Source organism: Pongo abelii, chromosome 2 (genome assembly GCF_028885655.2).
Source record: "Pongo abelii isolate AG06213 chromosome 2, NHGRI_mPonAbe1-v2.0_pri, whole genome shotgun sequence".
Lineage (NCBI taxonomy): Eukaryota > Metazoa > Chordata > Mammalia > Primates > Hominidae > Pongo > Pongo abelii.
In genome coordinates, this window is record NC_085928.1 from 16,678,639 (window position 1) to 16,703,980 (window position 25,342).

General features: G+C 38.0%; 1 protein-coding gene across 6 annotated transcripts in view; it reads right to left on the minus strand.

The window, feature by feature from the left end:
* Window positions 1–10,141: 10,141 nt before the first annotated feature.
* Window positions 10,142–25,342, minus strand: part of STXBP5L (syntaxin binding protein 5L) — a 491,711-nt gene continuing 476,510 nt past the window's right edge. For all 6 annotated transcript variants that reach the window (XM_024244879.3, XM_024244878.3, XM_054551430.2 and 3 more), the window contains 4 exons: window positions 21,530–21,695; window positions 18,880–18,991; window positions 16,333–16,553; window positions 10,142–15,834 (listed from right to left, as the gene is read on the minus strand). In XM_024244879.3, coding sequence (XP_024100647.3) covers window positions 15,793–15,834; window positions 16,333–16,553; window positions 18,880–18,991; window positions 21,530–21,695 — 541 coding nt within the window. In that variant the 3' untranslated portion in view covers window positions 10,142–15,792. The remainder of the gene's footprint in view (window positions 15,835–16,332; window positions 16,554–18,879; window positions 18,992–21,529; window positions 21,696–25,342) is intronic.

The following is a 25,342-nucleotide window of genomic DNA, read 5'->3' on the forward strand; positions in this document are numbered from 1 at the left end:
ACAACAGACCAGCCACTGTTACAGAGTCCCAGAGGATCCTAGGAGGAAGACAAGGACCAGCACCCCTCCTTTCTTATCATGAGTTAATGTAAGCCTTCCCCTAAACCCAGAAGCCAATCTTGGAAGGAGGAAGAGGGAGAGACTACACAATTCCTAGGAAGACTCAAAGGCAAGGAAAAATCAGTCATAGAAAATAAGCTACATTTTAAAAATCAACAACAGACAAATGATCTGTAGTAGAGTCTGACTCCATCTTTTGATGTTTGCCGACAAGTTTTGAGCCTCTATTCTCCCATTTCCTCTTCTGTCCACATCTGAGTAAGCTGAGAAGAAATCCAGTGCTCCCTTCTTTGGTGCCAATGGGATTTTCAAACCCTGTAAGCCCCATGCTGCAACCCCTGGCCCACCTTCTGACCACAGTAAAAACCCAGTCTCTTCCTTTTTCTCTCAAGTTGCCTTGCTCTCTGCAGAAAGCCTCACTGAGTAATAAACCTTTTCATATCAGTAAAATTCCAATTAAAACAATAAGATGCCATTTTCATCTTTCACAGTGTGAAAAAATAAAAATATTTGAAAATAGGTGAAGATGAAACTAATTTTTATACACTGATAGAAGAATTTCGTCAACATCTAATTAAATTGTGTAAATGAGCTTGCCCTTTAATTCAGCAATTCCACTTGACATTAACATCTTCCCTAGAGAAAACACTTGCATGTATGCAAAATACATGTGCAGATGTACACTGCAGTCTTGTTTGTAATATCAATAGATTGGAAAATATCTAAATACTAGTAAAAGAGTGGTAGCAAGTTATGGTTTATTGACACCATGGGATAATATAAGTGAGTTAAAAACAATGAATTATAGGTACCGACATAGAACGATCCGAGACATAGTAGAGACATGAATAAACACGTTGCAGCATAGAAAAATTTTTCAGAAGGAAACACAGCAAACTATGACTCGTTAATTTAGATGAGTAGGAGGTAACCAAGGGAAATACTCACTTGATCTTGTCTAAATTTATCATATGACTATTACAATATGCATTTATGTATTATTCGTGCAATTAAAATACATTTTAAAAAATGTTTAAATAATGGTTGGATTCCCAAACCAGCTGACGAGACCATTGTTTAAGCTGCAAAGCAGCTGTCCACTTGCTATGAAAGGTAGAAGACAATGCCGTTGAAGTGCAAATAATACAGCAAGATTGGAAATATTTTATTTTTATAATTTTATTTTGGAATAACTTAAAACCTAGGTAAAAGTTTGAAGAATAATGCCAAGAATCCCAATCAAGTCAGAAATCACCATTCAAGTTTTGTTAATTTCTCCAGTTATGTCATTTATAGCAAAAGGGTCCAATCCAAGACCAAGAGTTGCACCTAGTTGTCATGACTGTCTAGTCTCCTTAAATCCAGAACATACATCTTTCCTTGACTTTTATGACACTGAAAATTTTTAATAGAGGGCAGATATTTTATAGAATGTCACTCAATTTGGTTTTGTTTATTGCCTCAAGATTAGACCTTGATTCTGCCTTTTTGGCAGGAATATTGCAGAGGTGATACTGGGTTCTTACTCACTGCATCCTGTCAGGTGGCACATGATGTTGATTTGTTTCCTTGCTGGTGGTGGTAACTCTGATCACTTGATTAAGATGGTGTCTGCCATGTTTCTGTAGTTATATTTTTCTTTATGATTAGCAAATTTTTTGTGTGAAAATACTTTGACTATGGAAATATCCTCTTCCTCTGTCCCACTTTACCTCACTAGTTTTAGCATCCACTGGTATTTGTTGCCCAAGTCATTATGATAATGGTTGCCAAATGGTAATTTTAAAGTTCCATCTACATTTATTTATTTGTCGACATTCTATTGTAAGGAAGAGTTTTTGCTTTCTCCTTTTATTTATATTAATGTGGACTAGTGTGTACTTATTAAGTTATTGTTATGACTTTTTTTTATTACACTTTAAGTTTTAGGGTACATGTGCACAATGTGCAGGTTAGTTACATATGTATACATGTGCCATGCTGGTGTGCTGTACCCATTAACTCGTCATTTAGCATTAGGTGTATCTCCTAAAGCTATCCCTCCCCCCTCCCCCTACCCCACAACAGGCCCCAGAGTGTGATGTTCCCCTTCCTGTGTCCATGTGTTCTCATTGTTCAATTCCCACCTATGAGTGAGAACATGCAGTGTTTGGTTTTTTGTTCCTGCGATAGTTTACTGAGAATGATGATTTCCAGTTTCATCCATGTCCCTACAAAAGACATAAACTCATCATTTTTTATGGCTGCATAGTATTCCATGGTGTATATGTGCCACATTTTCTTAATCCAGTCTATCATTGTTGGACATTTGGGTTGGTTCCAAGTCTTTGCTATTGTGAATAGTGCCACAATAAACATATGTGTGCCTGTGTCTTTATAGCAGCATGATTTATAGTCCTTTGGGTATATACCCAGTAATGGGATGGCTGGGTCAAATGGTATTTCTAGTTCTAGATCCCTGAGGAATCGCCACACTGACTTCCACAATAGTTGAACTAGTTTACAGTTCCACCAACAGTGTAAAAGTGTTCCTATTTCTCCACATCCTCTCCAGCACCTGTTGTTTCCTGACTTTTTAATGATTGCGATTCTAACTGGTGTGAGATGGTATCTCACTGTGGTTTCGATTTGCATTTCTCTGATGGCCAGTGATGGTGAGCATTTTTTCATGTGTTTTTTGGCTGCATAAATGTCTTCTTTTGAGAAGTGTCTGTTCATGTCCTTCGCCCACGTTTCGATGGGGTTCTTTGTTTTTTTCTTGTAAATTTGTTGGAGTTCACTGTAGATTCTGGATATTAGCCCTTTGTCAGATGAGTAGGTTGTGAAAATTTTCTCCCATTTTGTAGGTTGCCCGTTCACTCTGATGGTAGTTTCTTTTGCTGTGCAGAAGCTCTTTAGTTTAATTAGATCCCATTTGTCAATTTTGGCTTTTGCTGCCATTGCTTTTGGTGTTTTAGACATGAAGTCCTTGCGCATGCCTATGTCCTGAATGGTAATGCCTAGGTTTTCGTCTAGGGTTTTTATGGTTTTAGGTCTAACGTTTAAGTCTTTAATCCATCTTGAATTAATTTTTGTATAAGGTGTAAGGAAGGGATCCAGTTTCAGCTTTCTACATATGGCTAGCCAGTTTTCTCAGAACCATTTATTAAATAGGGAATCCTTTCCCCATTGATTGTTTTTCTCAGGTTTGTCAAAGATCAGATAGTTGTAGATATGCGGCGTTATTTCTGAGGGCTCTGTTCTGTTCCATTGATCTATATCTCTGTTTTGGTACCAGTACCATGCTGTTTTGGTTACTGTAGCCTTGTAGTATAGTTTGAAGTCAGGTAGCGTGATGCCTCCAGCTTTGTTCTTTTGGCTTAGGATTGACTTGGCAATGCAGGCTCTTTTTTGGTTCCATATGAACTTTAAAGTAGTTTTTTCCAATTCTGTGAAGAAAGTCATTGGTAGCTTGATGGGGATGGCATTGAATCTATAAATTACCTTGGGCAGTATGGCCATTTTCATGATATTGATTCTTCCTACCCATGAGCATGGAATGTTCTTCCATTTGTTTGTATCCTCTTTTATTTCATGGAGCAGTGGTTTGTAGTTCTCCTTGAAGATGTCCTTCATGTCCCTTGTAAGTTGGATTCCTAGGTATTTTATTCTCTTTGAAGCAATCATGAATGGGAGTTCACTCATGATTTGGCTCTCTGTTTGTCTGTTATCGGTGTATAAGAATGCTTGTGATTTTTGTACATTGATTTTGTATCCTGAGACATTGCTGAAGTTGCTTATCAGCTTAAGGAGATTTTGGGGTGAGACAATGGGGCTTTGTAGATACAATCATGTCATCTGCAAACAGGGACAATTTGACTTCTTCTTTTCCTAACTGAATACCCTTTATTTCCTTCTCCTGCCTAATTGCCCTGGCCAGAACTTCCAACACTATGTTGAGTAGGAGTGGTGAGAGAGGGCATCCCTGTCATGTGCCAGTTTTCAAAGGGAATGCTTCCAGTTTTTGCCCATTCAGTATGATATTGGCTGTGGGTTTGTCATAGATAGCTCTTATTATTTTGAGATACGTCCCATCAATACCTAATTTATGGAGAGTTTTTAGCATGAAGTGTTGTTGAATTTTGTCAAAGGCCTTTTCTGCATCTATTGAGATAATCATGTGGTTTTTGTCTTTGGTTCTGTTTATATGCTGGATTACATTTATTGATTTGCGTATATTGAACCAGCCTTGCATCCCAGGGATGAAGCCCACTTGATCATGGTGGATAAGCTTTTTGATGTGCTGCTGGATTCTGTTTGCCAGTATTTTATTGAGGATTTTTGCATCAATGTTCATGAAGGATATTTGTCTAAACTCGTTTTTGGTTGTGTCTCTGCCCGGCTTTGGTATCAGGTTGATGCTGGCCTCATAAAATGAGTTAAGGAGGATTCCCTCTTTTTCTATTGATTGGAATCGTTTCAGAAGGAATGGTACCAGTTCCTCCTTGTACCTCTGGTAGAATTAGGCTGTGAATCCATCTGGTCCTGGACTCTTTTTGGTTGGTAAACTATTGATTATTGCCACAATTTCAGAGCCTGTTATTGGTCTATTCAGAGATTCAACTTCTTCCTGGTTTAGTCTTGGGAGGGTGTATGTGTCCAGGAATTTATCCATTTCTTCTAGATTTTCTAGTTTATTTGCATAGAGGTGTTTGTACTATTCTCTAATGGTAGTTTGTATTTCTGTGGGATTGGTGGTGATATCCCCTTTATCATTTTTTATTGCGTCTATTTGATTCTTCTCTCTTTTCTTCTTTATTAGTCTTGCTAGTGGTCTATCAATTTTGTTGATCCTTTCAAAAAACCAGCTCCTGGATTCATTAATTTTTTGAAGGGTTTTTTGTGTCTCTATTTCCTTCAGTTCTGCTCTGATATTACTTATTTCTTGCCTTCTGCTAACTTTTGAATGTGTTTGCTCTTGCTTTTCTAGTTCTTTCAATTGTGATGTTAGGGTGTCAGTTTTGGATCTTTCCTGCTTTCTCTTGTGGGCATTTAGTGCTGTAAATTTCCCTCTACACACTGCTTTGAATGTGTCCCAGAGATTCTGGTATGTTGTGTCTTTGTTCTCATTGGTTTCAAAGAACATCTTTATTTCTGCCTTCATTTTGTTATGCACCCAGTAGTCATTCAGGAGCAGGTTGTTCAGTTTCCATGTAGTTGAGCAGTTTTGAGTGAGTTTCTTAATCCTGAGTTCTAGTTTGATTGCACTGTGGTCTGAGAGACAGTTTGCTATAATTTCTGATCTTTTACATTTGCTGAGGAGTGCTTTACTTCCAACTATGTGGTCAATTTTGGAATAAGTGCCATGTGGTGCTGAGAAGAATGTATATTCTGTTGATTTGGGGTGGAGAATTCTGTAGATGTCTATTAAGTCCGCTTGGTGCAGAGCTGAGTTCAATTCCTGGGTATGCTTGTTAACTTTCTGTCTCATTGATCTGTCTAATGTTGACAGTGGGGTGTTAAAGTCTCCTATTATTATTGTGTGGGAGTCTAAGTCTCTTTGTAGGTCACTCAGGACTTGCTTTATGAATCTGGGTGCTCCTGTATTGGGTGCATATATATTTAGGATAGTTAGCTCTTCTTGTTGAATTGATCCCTTTACCATTATGTAATGGCCTTCTTTGTCTCTCTTGATCTTTGTTGGTTTAAAGTCTGTTTTATCAGAGACTAGGATTGCAACCCCTGCCTTTTTTTGTTTTCCATTTGCTTGGTAGATCTCCCTCTGTCCTTTTATTTTGAGCCTATATGTGTCTCTGCACGTGAGATGGGTTTCCTGAATACAGCACACTGATGGGTCTTGACTCTTTATCCAATTTGCCAGTCTGTGTCTTTTAATTGGAGCATTTAGGCCATTTACATTTAAAGTTAATATTGTTATGTGTGAATTTGATCCTGTCATTATGATGTTAGCTGGTTATTTTCTCGTTAGTTGATGCAGTTTCTTCCTAGCCTTGATGGTCTTTACAATTTGGCATGATTTTGCAGTGGCTGGTACAGGTTGTTCCTTTCCATGTTTAGTGCTTCCTTCAGGAGCTCTTTTAGGGCAGGCCTGGTGGTGACAAAATCTCTCAGCATTTGCTTGTCTGTAAAGTGTTTTGTTTCTCCTTCACTTATGAAGCTTAGTTTGGCTGGATATGAAATTCTGGGTTGAAAATTCTTTTCTTTAAGAATGTTGAATATTGGCCCCCACTCTCTTCTGGCTTGTAGAGTTTCTGCCGAGAGATCAGCTGTTAGTCTGATGGGCTTCCCTTTGTGGGTAACCCGACCTTTCTCTCTGGCTGCCCTTAACATTTTTTCCTTCATTTCAACTTTGGTGAATCTGACAATTATGTGTCTTGGAGTTGCTCTTCTCGAGGAGTATCTTTGTGGTGTTCTCTGTATTTCCTGAATCTGAATGTTGGCCTGCCTTGCTAGATTGGGGAAGTTCTCCTGGATAATATCCTGCAGAGTGTTTTCCAACTTGGTTCCATTCTCCCCGTCACTTTCAGGTACACCAATCAGATGCAGATTTGGTCTTTTCACATAGTCCCATATTTCTTGGAGGCTTTGTTCGTTTCTTTTTATTCTTTTTTCTCTAAACTTCCCTTCTTGCTTCATTTCATTCATTTCATCTTCCATCACTGATACCCTTTCTTCCAGTTGATCGCATCGGCTCCTGAGGCTTCTGCATTCTTCACGTAGTTCTCGAGCATTGGCTTTCAGCCCCATCAGCTCCTTTAAGCACTTCTCTGTATTGGTTATCCTAGTTATACATTCATCTAAATTTTTTTCAAAGTTTTCAACTTCTTTGCCTTTGGTTTGAATTTCCTCCTGTAGCTTGGAGTAGTTTGATCGTCTGAAGCCTTCTTCTCTCAACTCATCAAAGTCATTCTCCGTCCAGCTTTGTTCCATTGCTGGTGAGGAGCTGTGTTCCTTTGGAGGAGGAGAGGCGCTCTGCTTTTTAGAGTTTCCAGTTTTTCTGCTCTGTTTCTTCCCCATCTTTGTGGTTTTATCTACTTTTGGTCTTTGATGATGGTGATGTACAGATGGGTTTTTGGTGTGGATGTCATTTCTGCTTGTTAGTTTTCCTTCTAACAGACAGGACCCTCAGCTGCAGGTCTGTTGGAGTTTGCTAGAGGTCTACTCCAGACCCTGTTTTCCTGGGTACCAGCAGCCGTGGCTGCAGAACAGCGGATTTTCATGAACCGTGAATGCTGCTGTCTGATGGTTCCTCTGGAAGTTTTGTCTCAGAGGAGTGCCCGCCGTGTGAGGTGTCAGTCTGCCCCTACTGGGGGGTGCCTCCCAGTTAGGCTGCTCATGGGTCAAGGGTCAGGGACCCACTGGAGGAGGCAGTCTGCCCATTCTCAGATCTCCAGCTGCTTGCTGGGAGAACCACTCCTCTCTTCAAAGCTGTCAGAGAGGGACATTTAAGCCTGCAGAAGTTACTGCTATGTTTTTGTTTGTCTGTGCCCTGCACCCAGAAGTGGAGCCTACAGAGGCAGGCAGGCCTCCTTGAGCTGTGGTGGGCTCCACCCAGTTCGAGCTTCTGGGCTGCTTTGTTTACCTAAGCAAGCCTGGGCAATGGCCAGCACCCCTCCCCCAGTCTGGCTGCTGCCTTGCAGTTTGATCTCAGACTGCTGTGCTAGCAATCAGCGAGATTCCGTGGGCGTAGGACCCTCCAAGCCAGGTGCGGGATATAATGTCCCAGTGCGCTGTTTTTTAACCCCGTCGGAAAAGCACAGTATTGGGGTGGGAGTGACCCGATTTTCCAGGTGCCGTCTGTCACCCCTTTCTTTGACTAGGAATGGGAACTCCCTGACCCCTTGCGCTTCCCGAGTGAGGCAATGCCTCGCCCTGCTTCGGCTGGTGCACGGTGTGCTGCACCCTCTGTCCTGTGCCCACTGTCTGGCACTCCCTAGTGAGATGATCCCGGTACCTCAGATGGAAATGCAGAAATCACCTGTCTTCTGCGTAGCTCACGCTGGGAGCTGTAGACCGGAGCTGTTCCTATTCGGCCATCTTGGCTGCCACCCACTGTTATGACTTTTGATGCTTTTTCCTTTTTCTTTTCTTTTTAGTATTATTATTATTTTTTTGGGGGTAGAGACAGGGTCTTGCTATGTTACCCAGGCTGGTCTCGAACTTTTGGTCTCAAGCAATCCTCCCACCTTGGCCTCCCAAAGTGCTGGGATGAGCCACCGCACCTGGCCCTGATGCTCAAATTATACCTGATTTGTCCTAAGCTAGCTTGTCCTTAAGCTTGCCCTAAGCTAGCTTGTCCTTAAGCTAGCTGATGTGTCCTTTTGACATGTCCCTATTCTTTGAATACTTTATTTTCTGACACAAAAATGTTCTAGCCTTAAAATCAGACATTTCTTCAGAGAGCTCCAGTTCGTTTTAGCAGAGAATAGTAATTGGAAATCAATATCCAGGCACTAGTTGTGCTCATTGCTCCAGTGGGTGAGGGGCTTGCTCCCTGTCCTCTTGGTGTGCAGAATTAGGAAATATATATGTACCACACAGGCACGTGTGCACACACACACCTTTATATCACATATATATGTAAACTATGTAGCGATACCCATATATATTTGTATACATTATTTATACACACTTTATATATATGTAAAAATTTACACTGATACTTCCAATTCTAATCTAATACCACAGGGTTTATTCTCGCTTTCCTTTTTAATTTTTCCTTTCTTTGTTCTCCATCAGTGAGAAACCTGGCTCCCATAGGATCAATATACTTATTAATAATTGCTCAATGTCCTGTATGTAGCCAACCTCCTGACCCCACTGGGCTGCCTTCTGCCCTGCTCCAATGCCAACATCACACGCCATCACTGACCACTGAAGGGCTGACCCTGCCACTTCACTCCAGTGCTGTCTCCTGTGGGCTGCCCTTCTCACCCTACTCCAATGCAATCTTTGTATGGGGATGCCATCACCAACCTTTTTGAGTATGGCTGACTTTTGGAATGAATGAATGAAAGGAAAGAAAGGAGGAAGGAAGGGAGGAGAGGAAAGGGCAGCAGGGAACAGAGGGAGGGAGGGGGTGAGGAAGAAACGGGAAGGAAGGGAAGGAGGAAGAAAGGAAGTCAAATCAGTATTTCAAATATTGAATGCAAGTATCTGAAGCTTGAGTTATTGTAATTCAAAAATAAGAAAGTAAATGGATCCCTTTGAAGAAATTCTGATAGAGAAAAATTCCGAAAAGGAATTTTGTATTTTAAAGGGTCAGTATGCATATTTGTATTTTTAATCAACAAGTTTTTTAGCCTAGAGTTGGTTGGCTGTTTTTTTCAATTTTTATATGGTACTAAAATTAGGAGAAAAATTATGGTGGTGGGGAAATTTTCCTGAGATTAAATTAGACAGGATTTGGAAGAATAAAGTCAGTTGTTTACAGCCAGAGTATAGATAAATATGGGGAAAGTGCCTGTAAGAGGAATTAACTATGCATATGAAAGCCAGAGGCGCAGGAGAGCACACTCTCCAGAGAACTGTTGGAGGTCTTGAGTTAATGAATGTTTATCAACTTCTAGGAGCTGGAATAAGCCCACAGTAGCTTAATTTTTCTGCCTGGATGAGGACAAAGCCTGAGCTGAAAAGAAGTGAGGAAGTAAGGTCTGCATGTTGAGTTTGTAGGTACATCTTATCCACCTTGGTTTCGTTTGATGCATTATTAAATTATTTTTGCTTGTACTTCACTGAAGGTGGACTTCAATCAACATCATCAGAAGTTGTCTTTAAAGTCTTCCAACAAAAAGTAACACATCTCCTCAAATTGATGGATATTTTGAATGGCTATTGGGTTAATAAATTCTAGTAAAATGTGTGAGTTTTGGGAAGTTGTATTTGATAAGATTTGCTGTACATTGCTCTCCCACCCCCCCTGCCTTTTGAAAACAATTACACTTTGCAAAACCATAGTTAATAGTGTTATAAATGGGTCTTACCTCTGTCCATATGTAATTTTGGCAAAATGATTAGTGCATGACATCATGACATAAGAGAGCATCTATGTACAAACATATACAATTTTATTGATATCTCTACAGACTACAAGAATTTTGTTAAGTATAGTCACAATTGCTGAGTGCAACAGAAAAATAGTAATTTGTCATTTTCTGAAAAGATGCAAAAATTCTGAAGATGAAAGAAAGATACATCAATGATGTCATCTGTTTCTTATTTCCTAGAATAAAACATCACATAATTAAGTACTAAAAATTATAGGTTATTAGAGATTCTGTTCTGTGTACAATTGTCCAAAACCACCATCTAGTTTATTTTCTGGCTTTGCAGTCAAGAAGGGTGGGCCAACAGCAGAGGAAAAGCAGTATGAGAGGCGATAACTCTGAGTTTCTTCTCATTATGTGTTACTGCCTTTGATAGGCTGGACTCTCCTTTTTTGAAGGTGTAAGCACCCTTTCAGGGCACTGGATGTCATATAGGAAGTTACAGGTATTATTTTCCTTTAAACACATGTCCAAAGACTAAGAAAATAAATCCAAGTGGCCCTGGGAGCTTTTGATTGAGATAACAATCAAAAAGGAAGATTTGTTCTTCCTTTTTGCTAAGACCAAGTCCAGTGAAATATACCTACAGCAGAACAGGTACCTGGTACCCATGTCTCCTCCAGAAGAAGAATGAATAATAAATTTGGACCTAATTTAGCAAATGATTGTTTTGAGAATTTCCACTGTCTAAATATGAAGAATTAGTTTTCCATTTAGCTTTATATGCTGTTGAATTTACTGTGCTACTTCTGGTGTCTTGTGATGTCACATGTGTAAGATAATTGAAAAAAAAAACCTAGACATTTGAATTGGAATAATTGATGGACAAGTCACATAGGAGAATATCACAAAGATGGTTATTAAGAGTTGATGGAGCACTGCCTGGTCAGAAATTCTCAAATGCTTTTGTTCTGTGAGACATACAGAATAAATACCATTACTATATCTTACATCTTGCCTTCCCTGACCACTCAGAACTGGGGCTGGAGCACCAGCCAAGGCAGACAAACAAGTTTTCCTTAGTTGGCCATAAAGCAGTGATAATCAACTTTGGCTGGACGTTAGAACCACCTTGGAGGCTTTCACAAATATTGGTGTCTGGTTCTCACTCCAAATGATTTTAATATAATTGGGAATTTAAAAATTTCCTGAGGTGATTCTTATGTACAGTCAAGGTTGAGAATCACTCCTCTAGATAAATGTGTAAATCAAAGCATCCATTTGTGCATCTGATTCCTTAAAGCCTCTTTCACTTCACTGTGGCTCCCATGTCCTTCCTCACCATGACCTTCTTGCACCAAATTGGTACTTCCTCCTCCTTTTCTAAGACAGACCTTACCTATTCTACATTTCATGCTTTCAGGGCTATGTTGTCTGCAAACACACACACTAAACTTGTTATGTTGACAACCATGTTCCCTGGAATGGTGCATACTAGAGGTACTGCTCAAACCAAGTACACCACAAGTATTTCTAGCACCTAGGACAGTGTGCATGTGAAATAGTACCTAGCCAAAAATGGAGTTGCATGACAGAGGACAGAGGTGAAGAAGCTGTGAAAGCTACCACGTTTCTCCTGACACAGAGACCGAGACCTGATATGAATGTTTTGACTTCTTTTGCATTGCCGTGTGTGAGCCAACATGGTCAAGTTACAATTCTTTTTTCTCATAGCAGCAGGCTGTAATCACACAGATATGCTCCCAGTTTGACCCAATGATCCTAAGCCAAGGAGAGGATTTTTAGCTTACTTTTCTAGATTGGCTTCATTTTTCCCTTCTGCTTGAACGTAAGAATCTATTTTAATCTTCCTCAGCCAATCTTAGGCCTAATCTGATTCTTTTTTCTCTCAAAGTCATGGTGATCCCTTCATGTAGATAAAGTATAGATGGTGCCTTTAAAACTGGTACATGGGTCACATAAAAAGGGACTCCAACAGTAAACTTTTTCCTTCAGATCCCTAAAAACTTTGAGGGAAAGGAGTTGGATTTTGATTTATTAATTTGAGAATCACTTTCAAAAGATTTGAAAAAATTGTCTTTGTGACTGAATCACTGGAAAACATCTCATTCAGTTCTGTCACTGTCCTTTCAGAGTTCCAGTCAGACAATGATCTTGACAGTGATTGGGGCCCTAAAGTCTGGGGCTCAGTGAAGTGTAAGAAGCAAAGTCAGTAGTACTGCTTTTGTAGGCGATTAAAACAAATGAGGAATCAATCATCCCTCCCTCCAAACTCCAAGATTAATGGATGATTTCAAGGTAGGGACTATTGCTCACGTTATTATCAGGGAAACAAATACTTCTAGCTTCTCATAGATGAATAAATGAAAAGGCCCATTTTCTACTGTAACACTAAGAAGGCCTTATCTTCCGAGGAAATCACAGGGAGACAAGGTCAACTTGTGGGACTGTGGTTTGCAAGCCTTATCTTCTGATGTCGCTTTAGCAAATACAGTGTAATTTTGATGGTAACTAAGGCTCAGAGTCACTTTCTGTATCATTGTCCAAGTTACTAGGAGTATTTTTCTTATGTTCCAAAATAGAAGAAAGATAGTAAAGATGAGACTATGCAAAGGATTACATGGATCAACAGTACTTATTTTCCAAAGATGAGGATAAGATGATGATGGTAGTGGTGGCAATGGTGTGTGTGTGTGTGTGTGTGTGTGTGTGTGTGTGTACGCGTGCACGCGCGCGCACTAAGGTCAGTGCAACAGAACAAAAATGTTCAAAGAGAAAAATCACATCCACATTAGATTCTTCTTATTGCTATCTCTTTGAATTATAAAATAATTTTGATACAGTAAAACCTCATTAATTTGGATTCCACTAACCAGGAGTTTGTGAGATGAAGTTACCCTTACGTTAAGGAAGAGTTTATAAAAACAATTTTGAAAGACACGTTTTAACTACTTCAAAGAGCCTTTTCTTTTCAAGCATTTGAGAAGCACTTGTTTACTTCCAATTGGTGTGCTAATTATAAACTTTTGATCTGTTCACTGAGGCCAAAGTTTTAAGCACTTCTACAGTGAAATGCTGTAATGTCCTTTTTGATATTTTCTCTGTGTGCCTTAAAATATTCTGTAGTTGTTATTTTTCACTGATTCCTATAAGGTTTCGTCAAAATTGTATTTTATTGCATATGAACCACACATGTAATTTTGGGTATAATAATTTATCTTGCTAAGACACTGTATACTTATTGTACAGTTTTATACAACAACATATATTACATATTCACACAATCTACCTTTTGTATGATGTAGAATAGTGGCTGTAAACTGGGAGAAATTTTGGCAATGACTGGAGACATTTTGATTGTCATTACTAGGAGGTTCTTACTGGCATCTAGTAGACAGAGGCCAGGGATGTTGCTAACATCCTACAATACACAGGACAGTTCCCCACAACAAAGACTTTCAGCTAACAGTGTTGCTATTGAGAAATCTCGACGTAGATCAAGTTAAAACAAGTTAAATCTTATTGAGGGCTTCAGAGATACTCATCAAATGTACTGCTACTTTGGACTGAATTTCACTATTTCTAAAATAAACTAATATTTTACTCTTTTAGTCTTTTTAAAAATACAGAAATGATAAAGTATTTGTTCTGAAAATCAGAAAACTAAGTCTTTGAAACAGATGGTACAAATAATACATTGCAATTTGGCCACTAGTATTTTCTAGATCCTAATCTTAAGTTTCTTTAATATTTTTACCATATAATTTTATAACTCTATAAATTATACAGTCATGTAATGTCTGTGTTTCCAAGCCAGATTCTGTTACCGTAAGGCTGTTCACAGGAGTCTGGGAGATTCAGAGAGGCTTTTTTAACCAGAGGATTCAAGGACTCTGAGAAATGCTATCCTAGTCTACATTATCTAACTCTTTCACTCATCTTTGTCCTTCTCAAAATTACTGAGAACATTGTACCACTAGAAACATTTGCTACAACATACAACTTCTAGCAAAAAATTAGACTAAAAAGGAAATAAAAATACCATTTTTTGGCTAATAAAATAACCTGAAATCCAGGAAAATTGTGAAGTCTTAAGAAACACAAATGTAAATCCCATAAGACCTTGATAAACAAAAATTCAATAAGCCAAAACCATAATTAAAAATTTTCTTGAAGAAACAACATATTACAGGATGGGTCCTGGAATATGTATATATACATTCCTGTAACTTTTGACTTCCAGAATCATGTTAAATGGTAGTAGGTGTCTCTATTTGGTTTTGACTCTGGTGCTTTTCTGGTGAGTTATAGATACCTTGTATCATGTTAAGGATATTCTTTATTCCAGCTTTAAAAGAGCTTTTAATAAGGGACAGGTGTTTGGCAACTATTGACATAATCTGGTGGCTTATATTATTTGACCTAGGGACAAAAGCATTGATTTTGTATCATTAAATTCTTTATGTATTTCTGTTGTCTATAATGATAACTGAGGCCAAGATAGCAAACACATCACTATATTTTATAAAGATTTCCAGTGGTAAGTATCGAACAAATTTCCAGTGGTAAGTATCAAACCGAAAGGTGTTTTCTAAGGAAAGCCCTTGTAAATCAGAAATGTCATAAATCAGAATCCCTTTCCCAAAACATTAACTGAGGTTTTACTGAATCACACTAAAGAGAATGACCAGTTTGGTTTGTGAATGTCAGGAGCGCAAGAGCACCTTTCGATGGCAGACCCTACTGGGTTTGAACAGTAATATACTGTGTAACTGGCAGACAAGGATACGAATGAAGCTTTTAAAATATATCACTTTAGAAACTGAAATTGGGGTGTGTGAAATTTCCCTTTTTGTGAAGTCAGTTCTCATAGCTAACTCTATTGTTCCTATAGATTCCCCAAACCTACTACCAACTCCCCTATAGAGTACAAGCCAGGCTGAAGAAAATGCTTTGAGGTGACCCAACCCTGCATGGTTTGTGCTAAAAACAGCAACCCATTCTGAAGGTGATAGAAATGAAACTAATTGTGTTGGGAATAATTTACTGTACTGGCAATATTTGATTTTGACAGAACTGTGAATGATGTAAAACATGGAGAGAGAACATTAATCAGACTCTTGCCATAAGAATTCAATAATGTTCTAGTACAATGAAAGTTACAGATGAGGAGAAAACTCTGGGTTCTTGTTTTGTTTTCCTTTTCAGTTGGGTATGGCAAATATATTTGAAATGCACTGACATCTTCAAATGCAGATTTTTTAAATTGTTGAGTGTGGCCCAATTGATAGAAATAGTTTACCATGAATCTTTTTTTCTTGTATCACAACATGCTTTTTTTCTTTTCCTCTTAAGATGTTAATTTATCATGCAAAGATTTTTTTTCATTAAGTGCATTAATACTTTTGTTTGTACAGGAATTTTCAAATCAAGAGGACTCCCCGTAGTTACTAAATATAAATCCTTATTGAATGACATGCCAAGATGATAGCTCCATTCCACATGGGAAAAGGCAAATTCAGCCATATCTTGGGATTTTAACCAGGGCTCCAGCCTTTGGGTTGCACAGCGTCTCTGATACATCTCCTTTATGATAATTTCAGATTGACTGTAAATGGAACATTTTGTAGAAGAAACTGGCTTCTAGCAGTTGAATAGTGATGCTGGGAATAAATTTGGTTTCCCTGAATATGGTTTCTCAAAGCAGTCACAGCTTCTTTAGAAGTTAGAATTGGTACCATTTCTTATCCTTGTATTTCAGCATTAACTGCAAAGAAAAAATAGCTACCATAAGACGCTAGAATACTTTAAAAGTGCTATTCAAAGCAAGGCCATTTTGAGCTAATCATGCAAATCTAATCTCAAAACTTATAATCAAACTGAGTGGTTCCTTTTATTTTGTGAAATAAAGTGCATATGAGAAAGATTTTAAAAATAAACAAGCTGTAAAGACTCAGCTGATAGAAAATGATTTTTCATGACTGAGACAAAATGGAGGATGTGGATCCCAGATGTATCAGAACCAATGGATAATTTTCTTTAATTATCCCCTAAGGTAAAGAAGTATCGATACATTAAAGTATTTTTTTTAAAAAAACCTTTTATCTCCCAAGCACTGGGAGAATTATAATACTTAGAAGAGATCCAGGTTACCATGATTCTCATACAGGATTACTTATGTGGATCTCTGTTTAAGCTTTCTTGTGCAGATCCTAAATGTTTAAAGTTACTCCTGTATGAAGATGTCTGTATTTACTTAGTTTACCTCATGTGCATGTTTGGAAAATGCTTCTGCACTGGTCATCATGCCTGCAGTTTTCTCTTCCAGCTCTCCTAGCCTCTGTCCTCTTTCGTCAAGTGCAATCCGTGCACGGGTCAGCTCTCCCATCACCCCTCCAGCAGCGCCTTTCATCCCTTCTATACTACCTGGTCCAGGAATGTGTTGCGCAAGGCTGCGGGATGCTTTTCCTGCTGAAGCTTCCCCAACTGAGAATATAAGCAATAGCAATTTAAAACATTTTGTCAGTAATTCAAATAGTCAAGCTTGTCACCAAGACAAAGTACTATTATTACATTCTACTGTCATAATTCTCATTAAAAGAGAGTCTTATTTGGTCCAGTCATATATGTATTTGGAGATGTTAGCACTTAAGAAAAATGCTAAGAAAGAGACCGTTATCATAGGCCTTTTGTATGTGTGTGTGTTCCATACAATATGGCATAATTGCATTTCTTGATGCTGAATTGGAATATTCAAATATGTGACTTCATATTTAATCCATATTAATGTTTGTTCCAAGCTTAGGCCTGATCATTTGCTTAAATTTCTGCCTAAGTTTTTATTTCAGCCTTCTCGGTTCACCTTCATGTATAAGCCTTTGTAGGCCTCAGGTTCTCTTTCTCTCTCTTTCTGTCTCTCTCTCTCTGTAAATACTGAAAAATGGGGTATATGAATATATGAATGATGGTCATGTATGTTAAAAAATTGATTTATAAAACAAACAGCATTTACCCATATAAGTTACATATGTTAAAAATTTGTGGCTGGGCATGGTGGCTCATGCCTGTAATCCCAACACTTTGGGAGGCTGAAGCGGGCAGATCACCTGAGGTCAGGAGTTCCAGACCAGCCTAGCCAACATGGTGAAACCCTGTCTCTACCAAAAATACAAAATTAGCTGGGAGTGGTGATATGCGCCTGTAGTCCCAGCTACTCGGGAGGCTGAGGCACGAGAATCTCTTGAACCAGGGAGGTGAAGGTTGCAGTGGCCTATGATTGTGCCACTTTACTCTAAAGCCTGGGCAACCAAGTGAGATTCTGTCTTTTTTTTATTTTTATGTTTTTAAGGAAAAAAACAGCTATTTTGGCAGAAATTTAGTTAGAATTCCCAAGGATGTAATATTGGAATGGATTCTAGATTTTTTTTAAATAAGAGTGGATGGAATCTAATTTTTTTAAAATAATAGCCTTATTGAGATATAATTCATATAACATTTATCCATTTAAAGTGTAAAATTCACTTGTTTTTAGTGTATTCACAAAGTAGTACGACCATCACCACTATCTGATTGCAGAACATATACATAACTCCAAAAAGAAACCCCATGCTCATTGGCAGTCTCTCCCTGTTCCTTCCTTGCCTCAGCCCCTGGCAATCATTAATCTACTTTCAGTCTTTCTGAATTTGCCCATTCTAGACCTTTTATATAAATGGAATCATACAATATGTGGCCTTTTCTTGTCTGGCTTCTTTCACTTAGCAAGATGTTTTCAAGGTTTATCCATGTTGTACCATGTATCAGTACTTCATTCCTTTTCATGGCCAAATAATATTCTATTGTATGAAGGAGCCTAGATGTTTTTGCATAAAAGTTCCAGAGGAAGAGAATTTTGATCTATAGGACCAAATGATGGTAGGATATTCTGGAAAATATATTCATACCTTCTCTCTGAAAATTTTCCCTAGTATCTTCCTATTATTTAAACATCTACCAGTGAGGCTGGGTGCAATGGCTCATGTCTGTAATTCCAGCAGTTTGGGAGAGTGAGGTGGGCAGATCACCTGAGGTCAGGAGTTCAAGACCAACCTAGCCAACATAGCGAAACCTCGTCTCTACTAAAACTGCAAAAATTAGCCAGGCATGGTGGGCGCCTATAATTCCAGCTACTTGGGAGGCTGAGGCAGGAGAAGCGCTTGAACCTGGGAGGCAGTTTCAGTGACCCTAGATCAGGCCACTGCACTCCAGCCTGGGCAACAGAGCAAGACTCTGTCTCAAATAAATAAATAAATAAATAAATAAATAAATATCTACCAGTGAGACTTTGATAAACCATAATACTTTTTGATTTTGTTTATCAAAGTCTCATTGGTAGATTTTTAAAGTAATTTATTCTGTAGGATTGATAAATCTTACATTCTGAATAAGGAATCTGTTTTCCAGCAGTGATTAAAGTCAGGCAGATTCAAAAATCTTTTTTCCAGACTTTTTTGAATACCTTCACATTGCCATGCAGGTATGATCTACTTGCAAATGAGATATTTATTAGCTTGCTCATTATATGTGTGAATTATATGTATCATTTTTGTTAAACAATTTCCTAATATGAAGTGACCACTTTCCATGTTTGGTAAATGGAAATGATTTTTATGGTACAGAAGGAAACAAATATTCAAACTTTAAGATAGGTGCAAAAAATACGTAGTCTAGAATTTGAGATCACATATTACATTAAGTTACACACACAAATACACATACACAGAAACATGTCTTCTATTTTGCAATACGTTTCTATAATCAGGAATTTACTCACAGAGCTCTTCTCTGTCAAATGTTTGTCCACTTCCACCAAACAGTCCCTTGAGAAAGCCTCTGTTTTGAGCTTCTGGTGTCTCTATGGGAGTAAACAAATCTCCTAGCATGTCCTGTATCAAATTCAAAGAAAAAAGCATTAGAACAACTAAAAAATCAATTAATATACAAAAAGGTAACACTGTGGTATATTAGGACACATCATGAAAAAACAGTCTGCTTTTCATATATTTTCATGGTGATTTTTGCTGTGCTCACAGTTCTCCCTCTGGCATTTCTTTTATTCCTCCCCTTCTATAGTAACAAACATTCTAAAATTTTCCTTTATCTGTCCTCTTCTCTTCTTCCTTCCACCAAAGCATGGGAAGCTAATATAGCTACCCTAGGATTAATTTCCATCTGTGCTCAATAATTACCACTAGACTTCTGATCCTTTTTCAGTCACTATAGCTTCTTTTTTATTCTGGTACCCTTTCCTGAACCAAGCATAGACTGCCCTATGAAATAGGACAGCTTTGGTGGTATGTGGAAGGTTGGATCTATTTTTGTAGGAGTACAAAACTATAAAATGGTTAAAGATAATTTAAATGAGTCAAAATAGGCAGCTACTGTATAGGGTGAAGTACAATTGTTTTCAATATTTGGTGAGCTTTACAATGACTAGAGAAATGCTTGTTAGAAATGCAGATATCCAGGCTGCATTCCACATACATGAAATCAGACTCTACATAGATGTACTCTCGTTATCTACATTTTTACCAGACCTTGCTCCCCAGGTCTTTCTAAAGAAGACCAAAGTTGAAGAACCATCAGTGTGGAGAAAGGAACTTAGACTGAGTCAGGAGATCTGTGACCTAATATTGGTTTCCTATGAACTTCCAGTATGATTTTAACTGCATCATCTCCCCTTACCTCTACTGAAACCTGTGCTCTTCCTCCTGAAGCCCTTCTCTTTGGAAATGGCAACATCATCTATTTGGTTCCCCAAGCCAGAAACCAAGAAATGACTAATTCCTTCCTTTCCACTCCTATTATCGAATAACCCTAAATCCAGCTGATTACACTTTATAGCTATTGAATCTGCTAACTTTTCTCCATCCTCATGCTTCCTGAAAACCAACTGCCATACTATAACCAGAATATTTATTTTAATAAACAAATCTGCTAAAACTTTTTAATGACCACTGCCCTTGGGATAAATGCTATAATAGATTCCTTAGGGAGCTTACAAGGGGCTGCAAGATCTACTCAACTAATTCTCCAGCACAACACCTCCACTCCCAATTCTACACTTTCTTGGCAGTTTCCTTAGCCCTGAGGCTTTCGCATGCCACTACTTCTGTCTAAAGTATCTTACCTTTTTCATCCCCAACCATTCAGTCACCTGGATAACTCCTATTTACCATCTGGAAGTCAGTTGTGCCCATAATCCTTCTCTAACTTCTTTTTATTAAGGGACACACAAAATAAATATATATCCAATGGGTTAGAATTGGGCATTTGTCTCTGATTGTAGCAGTAGGCATAGACTAGAAACAGGATAGCTGTAAAAGTTTATCTAACCTTAAGTGAGGATGGTCACAAAATTTTTAAAAAGCATGTTAGAGAGTCAATGGGTTAAACCACCTCCCCTCTGCTCCATCAACCCAGGTGTCCTTCTTATATGTCTCCCCAGTACTGGCACAGCCATATGTAGCAGTTTCCACAGAGTAGTATGATTGTCTGTTTACCTCTGTCTCTCCACATTAGCAGGCAGGGACTTGTATCTTATTTATTAGCATGTTCCTAGAGTCTAGCCAAGTATTAGGCATACAGAAAAAACTCAATAAATATCTGTAGAATGACAATGGTGATGATAGTAATATTTATTATTATTTATTTTAAAAAAACATACTATATTCCAGGCACTGAGCTCAGTCTTTTATATGAATTCTTACTAAATTCTGACAACAATGCTCCAAAGTAGAGTGTACAGATAGGTTAAGTAAAATGCCCAAAGTCACACAAATGGAGGAGCCAAAATACAACTCAAATAGTTCAGAGCTTATGCTCTTAACCCCTATATTATAATAAATATGTTTTAGTTTTCCTATTTGTAAAATGAGGGGGTTTAATTAGTTAAATGTCCAAGATGCTTTTAAAAAATGTTGTGACCATTCTTACACAAGGTTAGACATTTATATCTATCCTGTTTCTAGGCTATGCTTACTGCTACAATAAAAGACAAATGCTCAATTCTAACCCACAGGATATATGTTTATTTTGTGTGTCCCTTAATCACAAGGTTTCTTCAAGAGTTCTTGAACTCCCTGAATGGTATGGAATTTTTTTGTGTGTACACACATATTTTCCACCCTGAGGGGAGAGTTTATAATCTTTTATAAGATTCTCCATATGCAAAAACAATAAAATAAATAGATTAGCTATTAATATGAATGATCTTTCCATTGTCTCCCTCTTTCTTATTATTTCTGTGCAATACCTAGAACTATACTAGAAGTTGGTAGGCTCAAGATGAAGAATATATATTCAAAACATGTTATTGGAAGGGCACATTTATTGTCTGACCTAATAATATTTTAGTCTTTAGACATCTTTCTCATTCTCTCAACCATGTCCAATGTCTTTTTCATAAATAACTCTTGACCTACCTGTAGATTATCACACATTTCTTGGCTGTATGTTAACCGCTGAATTTCAGTAGGAGAGACGAGGTATAATGCCTGTCCTTCATTGGTAAAACAAAATGTTCGTGCTATCCTCATGTCTGTCAGTGGCAAATAATTAACATCCAACATTGGGCGAAGACTAGGTAGGCTGGATGGAAAAAAGTAAATCCATATATCATATGCAGGTTGTTAGAAGCAGATATTTACATAAAACCAGTAATTTTTATTCTATTATTTTATGGTTGTTTCTTTTTATTTTTTTATTTTTATATTTTTTTGAGACAGAGTCTTGCTCTATCACCCAAGCTGGAGTGCAGTGGAGTCAGCTCACTGCAATCTTGCCTTCCAGGTTCAAGTGATTCTCATGCCTCAGCCACCTGAGTAGCTGGAACTACAGGCGTGCGCCACCACACCTGGCTAATTTTTGTATTTTTAGTAGAGACAGGGTTTTTCCATGTTGGCCAGGCTGGTCTTGAATTCCTGACTTCAAGTGATCCACCTGCCTTGGCCTCCTAAAGTGCTGGGATTATAGACATGAGCCACTATACCCGGCCTGGTTGTTTCTTCTTATCTTCAAGGCTCAGTGGTAATAAACTAGACTTTCTTTTTTCTTTTTCTTTCTTTTTGGAGGGAGAAACAACTTTATTTTCATCAGAAATAGTAATGTTTATAAATTTGTTTATAGTAGTTTGTAAACTATTATCAGAAATACTAATGTCAATAAACCACTTAAACTTTAAGAGATAATTGGGAACTATGATGAGGGTGATAATAAAAGGAGAAATCTTACAAAAATTAACGTGGATGTTATGCTTGCTCTAAGATTAAGTCACTTAGGGAAACAGATTCAATATTATCCAATGGCTTAACCTTCCTTCCTTCCTTTTGTTCCCTTTTTGGTGGTGGTTGGGTTACAAAGAGTAGTGTCTTCTGCCCTGAAGGTAGTAGTAGTATGGTGGGTGCCTAGAGGTCAATTATTGGTTTAGAAGAGATTCAGGCTCTTAACTTCTACACGTGCTTTCCAGGAGGGGGAACAGTTTCTTTCTCAGCCCTGTGTGAGGACCATGTTAACCCAGAAAGTGTTCTCAGACCACTGGGTGCCCATTCTCAGTGCTAGAAACAGGAAGACCCTGGTTTCCTGGCAGAAGTTATGGATCCTACAGTTTTCTCTCCATCAAACTTTAAGTCACAGTAAGACAGGACTCTGGAGTCACAGGCACAGCCAGGAGAGGTCAGCATCCTTATGCTGACTCCTGTTCCTGGACATGGGTCTTAAGATCCAATAAACTAGACTTTCACATGAAATCATATAAATAAAAAAAATCACAGGCACAGTTCTTTTAATTCACATAGATGCTTAGCAAATGTTCTTGATGGATTAAAGGCAGTGGCCAGCAATTTCAGGGGCACTTTTTGTGGCACTTCACATGTTCCTACAATGACTTACTATGTCAGAAACACCACAGCTAGAAACTGTCTGACTGCATACTTGGTCTATTGTCTTTTTTAAGGCAAAACTGACAGAGATGTGGTGTGGGTCCAGTTCACTGTGCCTGGAAATGAAGTGGCTTTGCTCCCCATTCCTTTACTCACTCTATACACAGGAAATGAAAATTACCCATAACTTAGGGCAACTGCACTGGAGGCATGACTAATAAGTAAATATGGCCAAGACTGTAAGGGAATGAGAATAAGTTATAAATAATAGATCAGAATTTGCACATCCACATGAATACCATCTGAATTGTCTTACCCCATGGCTATATGCTTATCCTAATGTAGCAGATAATTTTGCTAAAATATTCATCAGAATGTCCTTTTGGATACTGTTTTTCGAGCCAGTTTTACAAACCACTGAAGAAAACCAGTCTCATTACCTTTTAATCAGACCTTTAATGCCAAAAGGGAAAAGGTAAACTTGTAATTAAATAAATTTTGAAGCCATTATACTGATTCTAAGTGTGCACAATGATTTTAAATTGTCCCAGATCATAAAACCAGCACCTTGAAAAAAAATACTGATTTCCTTTATCAAAGTGGTTTGTAACTATACTTTGAGACCTGGAAATTTACTATGTAAAATGGGACCTGAAATCTGTGCTATTGGAATAAGCACTGTGCTGTCCAATATGGTAGCCAGTAACCACATGTAGCTATTGAGCAGTTGATACGTTGCTTGTCTGAATTGAGATGTGCTGTAAATGTAAATTACACACTGGATTCAAAAGCTTCATTGATGAAAGAATTACCTAATATCTTAAAAAGACATTAAAAGATGATCTGTTGTAGCACTTCTGGTAACTAAGCTCCTTAAGATATGAGTCTAAACCAATCCCAGTTAAACAGATTTCCATGACAGATTCAGTCAAATTAAAGGGTGGAGTTGAGGAAGAGGTTCCAACTGACTTTTCTGATGTGCTACATTGTCTATATTGTATAATAACAAGTAAGCCAAGAAAAGAAAATTAAAGAGGTGTAGTCACTTCAGGTAGGAAAAGAGAAAGAGCAAGTCAGTTGCTAACTGCTAGGAAACAATTGCTCTTATAACAGAAGAAAAAAGACTTTCTTCTATGCAGCACACTTTAATAAAGAAATAGCGTAAGCCAAAGAATAAAATAAATACCAATGAGTCCATATTGCTATAAATGAGTGATCAAACAACTTAATAAATTGGGAATGAGGGACAAATCCCCTGTGCAGAAGAGTGTCAAACAACATCTATAGATACTCCATTCTAAGGGACAGCAATATGACTCCCTTTTCCTTAGGAAGACACCGCACATAGTGACTTCTTTCCACAAAGTATAGATGAGAAAGGGGGAAAATAATAACTTTACAGTGGAGAAAGCTGGCAAACACTAGCTTAGCCAGGTGATCAAGATTAACATCATAGTCTTAAACCATGTTGATAGTAGGTACCTTTGATATAACGTGATAAGAATAGCAATTTACATCAGGTGTCTTCCTCTCAAAAACTGATAACCCCAGTCTAATCATGAGAAAAATCTCAGGCAAATTCCAATAGGAGGGCATTCTACAATATACTCAACCATTACTTTTGAAAACTGTCAAGGTTATTAAAAGGAACATCTATGAAACTGTCATAGCTAAGAGAAGCCTAAAAAGATATGACAAATAAATATAAGGTATTATACTGGGTGAGATCCTGTAACAGAAAAAGGGCATAAGTGGGAGCTAAGGAAACCTGAGTAAGTGATACATTTTAGCTAATTTGGATCAATGTTGATTCAGTGATTGTAACAAACACACCATATTAAAATAACATCTTAATAACAGGAGAAACTGCAAGGACTGCGTGGGAACTCTCCGTACTATCTCCTCAATTTTTCTGTAAATCTAAAACCGTTCTAAAATAAAGTGTTTATTTTTAAAGAGAAAAAAAAAAAAAAGAAATAGCGTCAGGTAACTAAAGGTGGATCTCACAAAAAGTGTCTCTTACAGACAAGTTTGAGAATTCATACAAAGATAAGCCTCTTCTATTTCTCCTCTCTACTCTCAAACTTGCTTTTCTGGGTCTGGGTACTTAGGATCTAAGCAACCATTGGCTAGCTACCTGATATCTATCAGAAAACTAGGACTTGAGAAGACTGGGCTCAGGAGAGTTACCTTCTGATAAGTTCTGGAAAGATCCTGGGAATATAGTCAGTATGGGAAAATGAATGAGGCCAGGTGCATGCTAATTTGTAGGATTCATTTCTTTAAACCATACAGCAGAGTACATACCATTGTTTCCTAGCCACACTTTATGTATATGTATTATTAAAATCATATCAA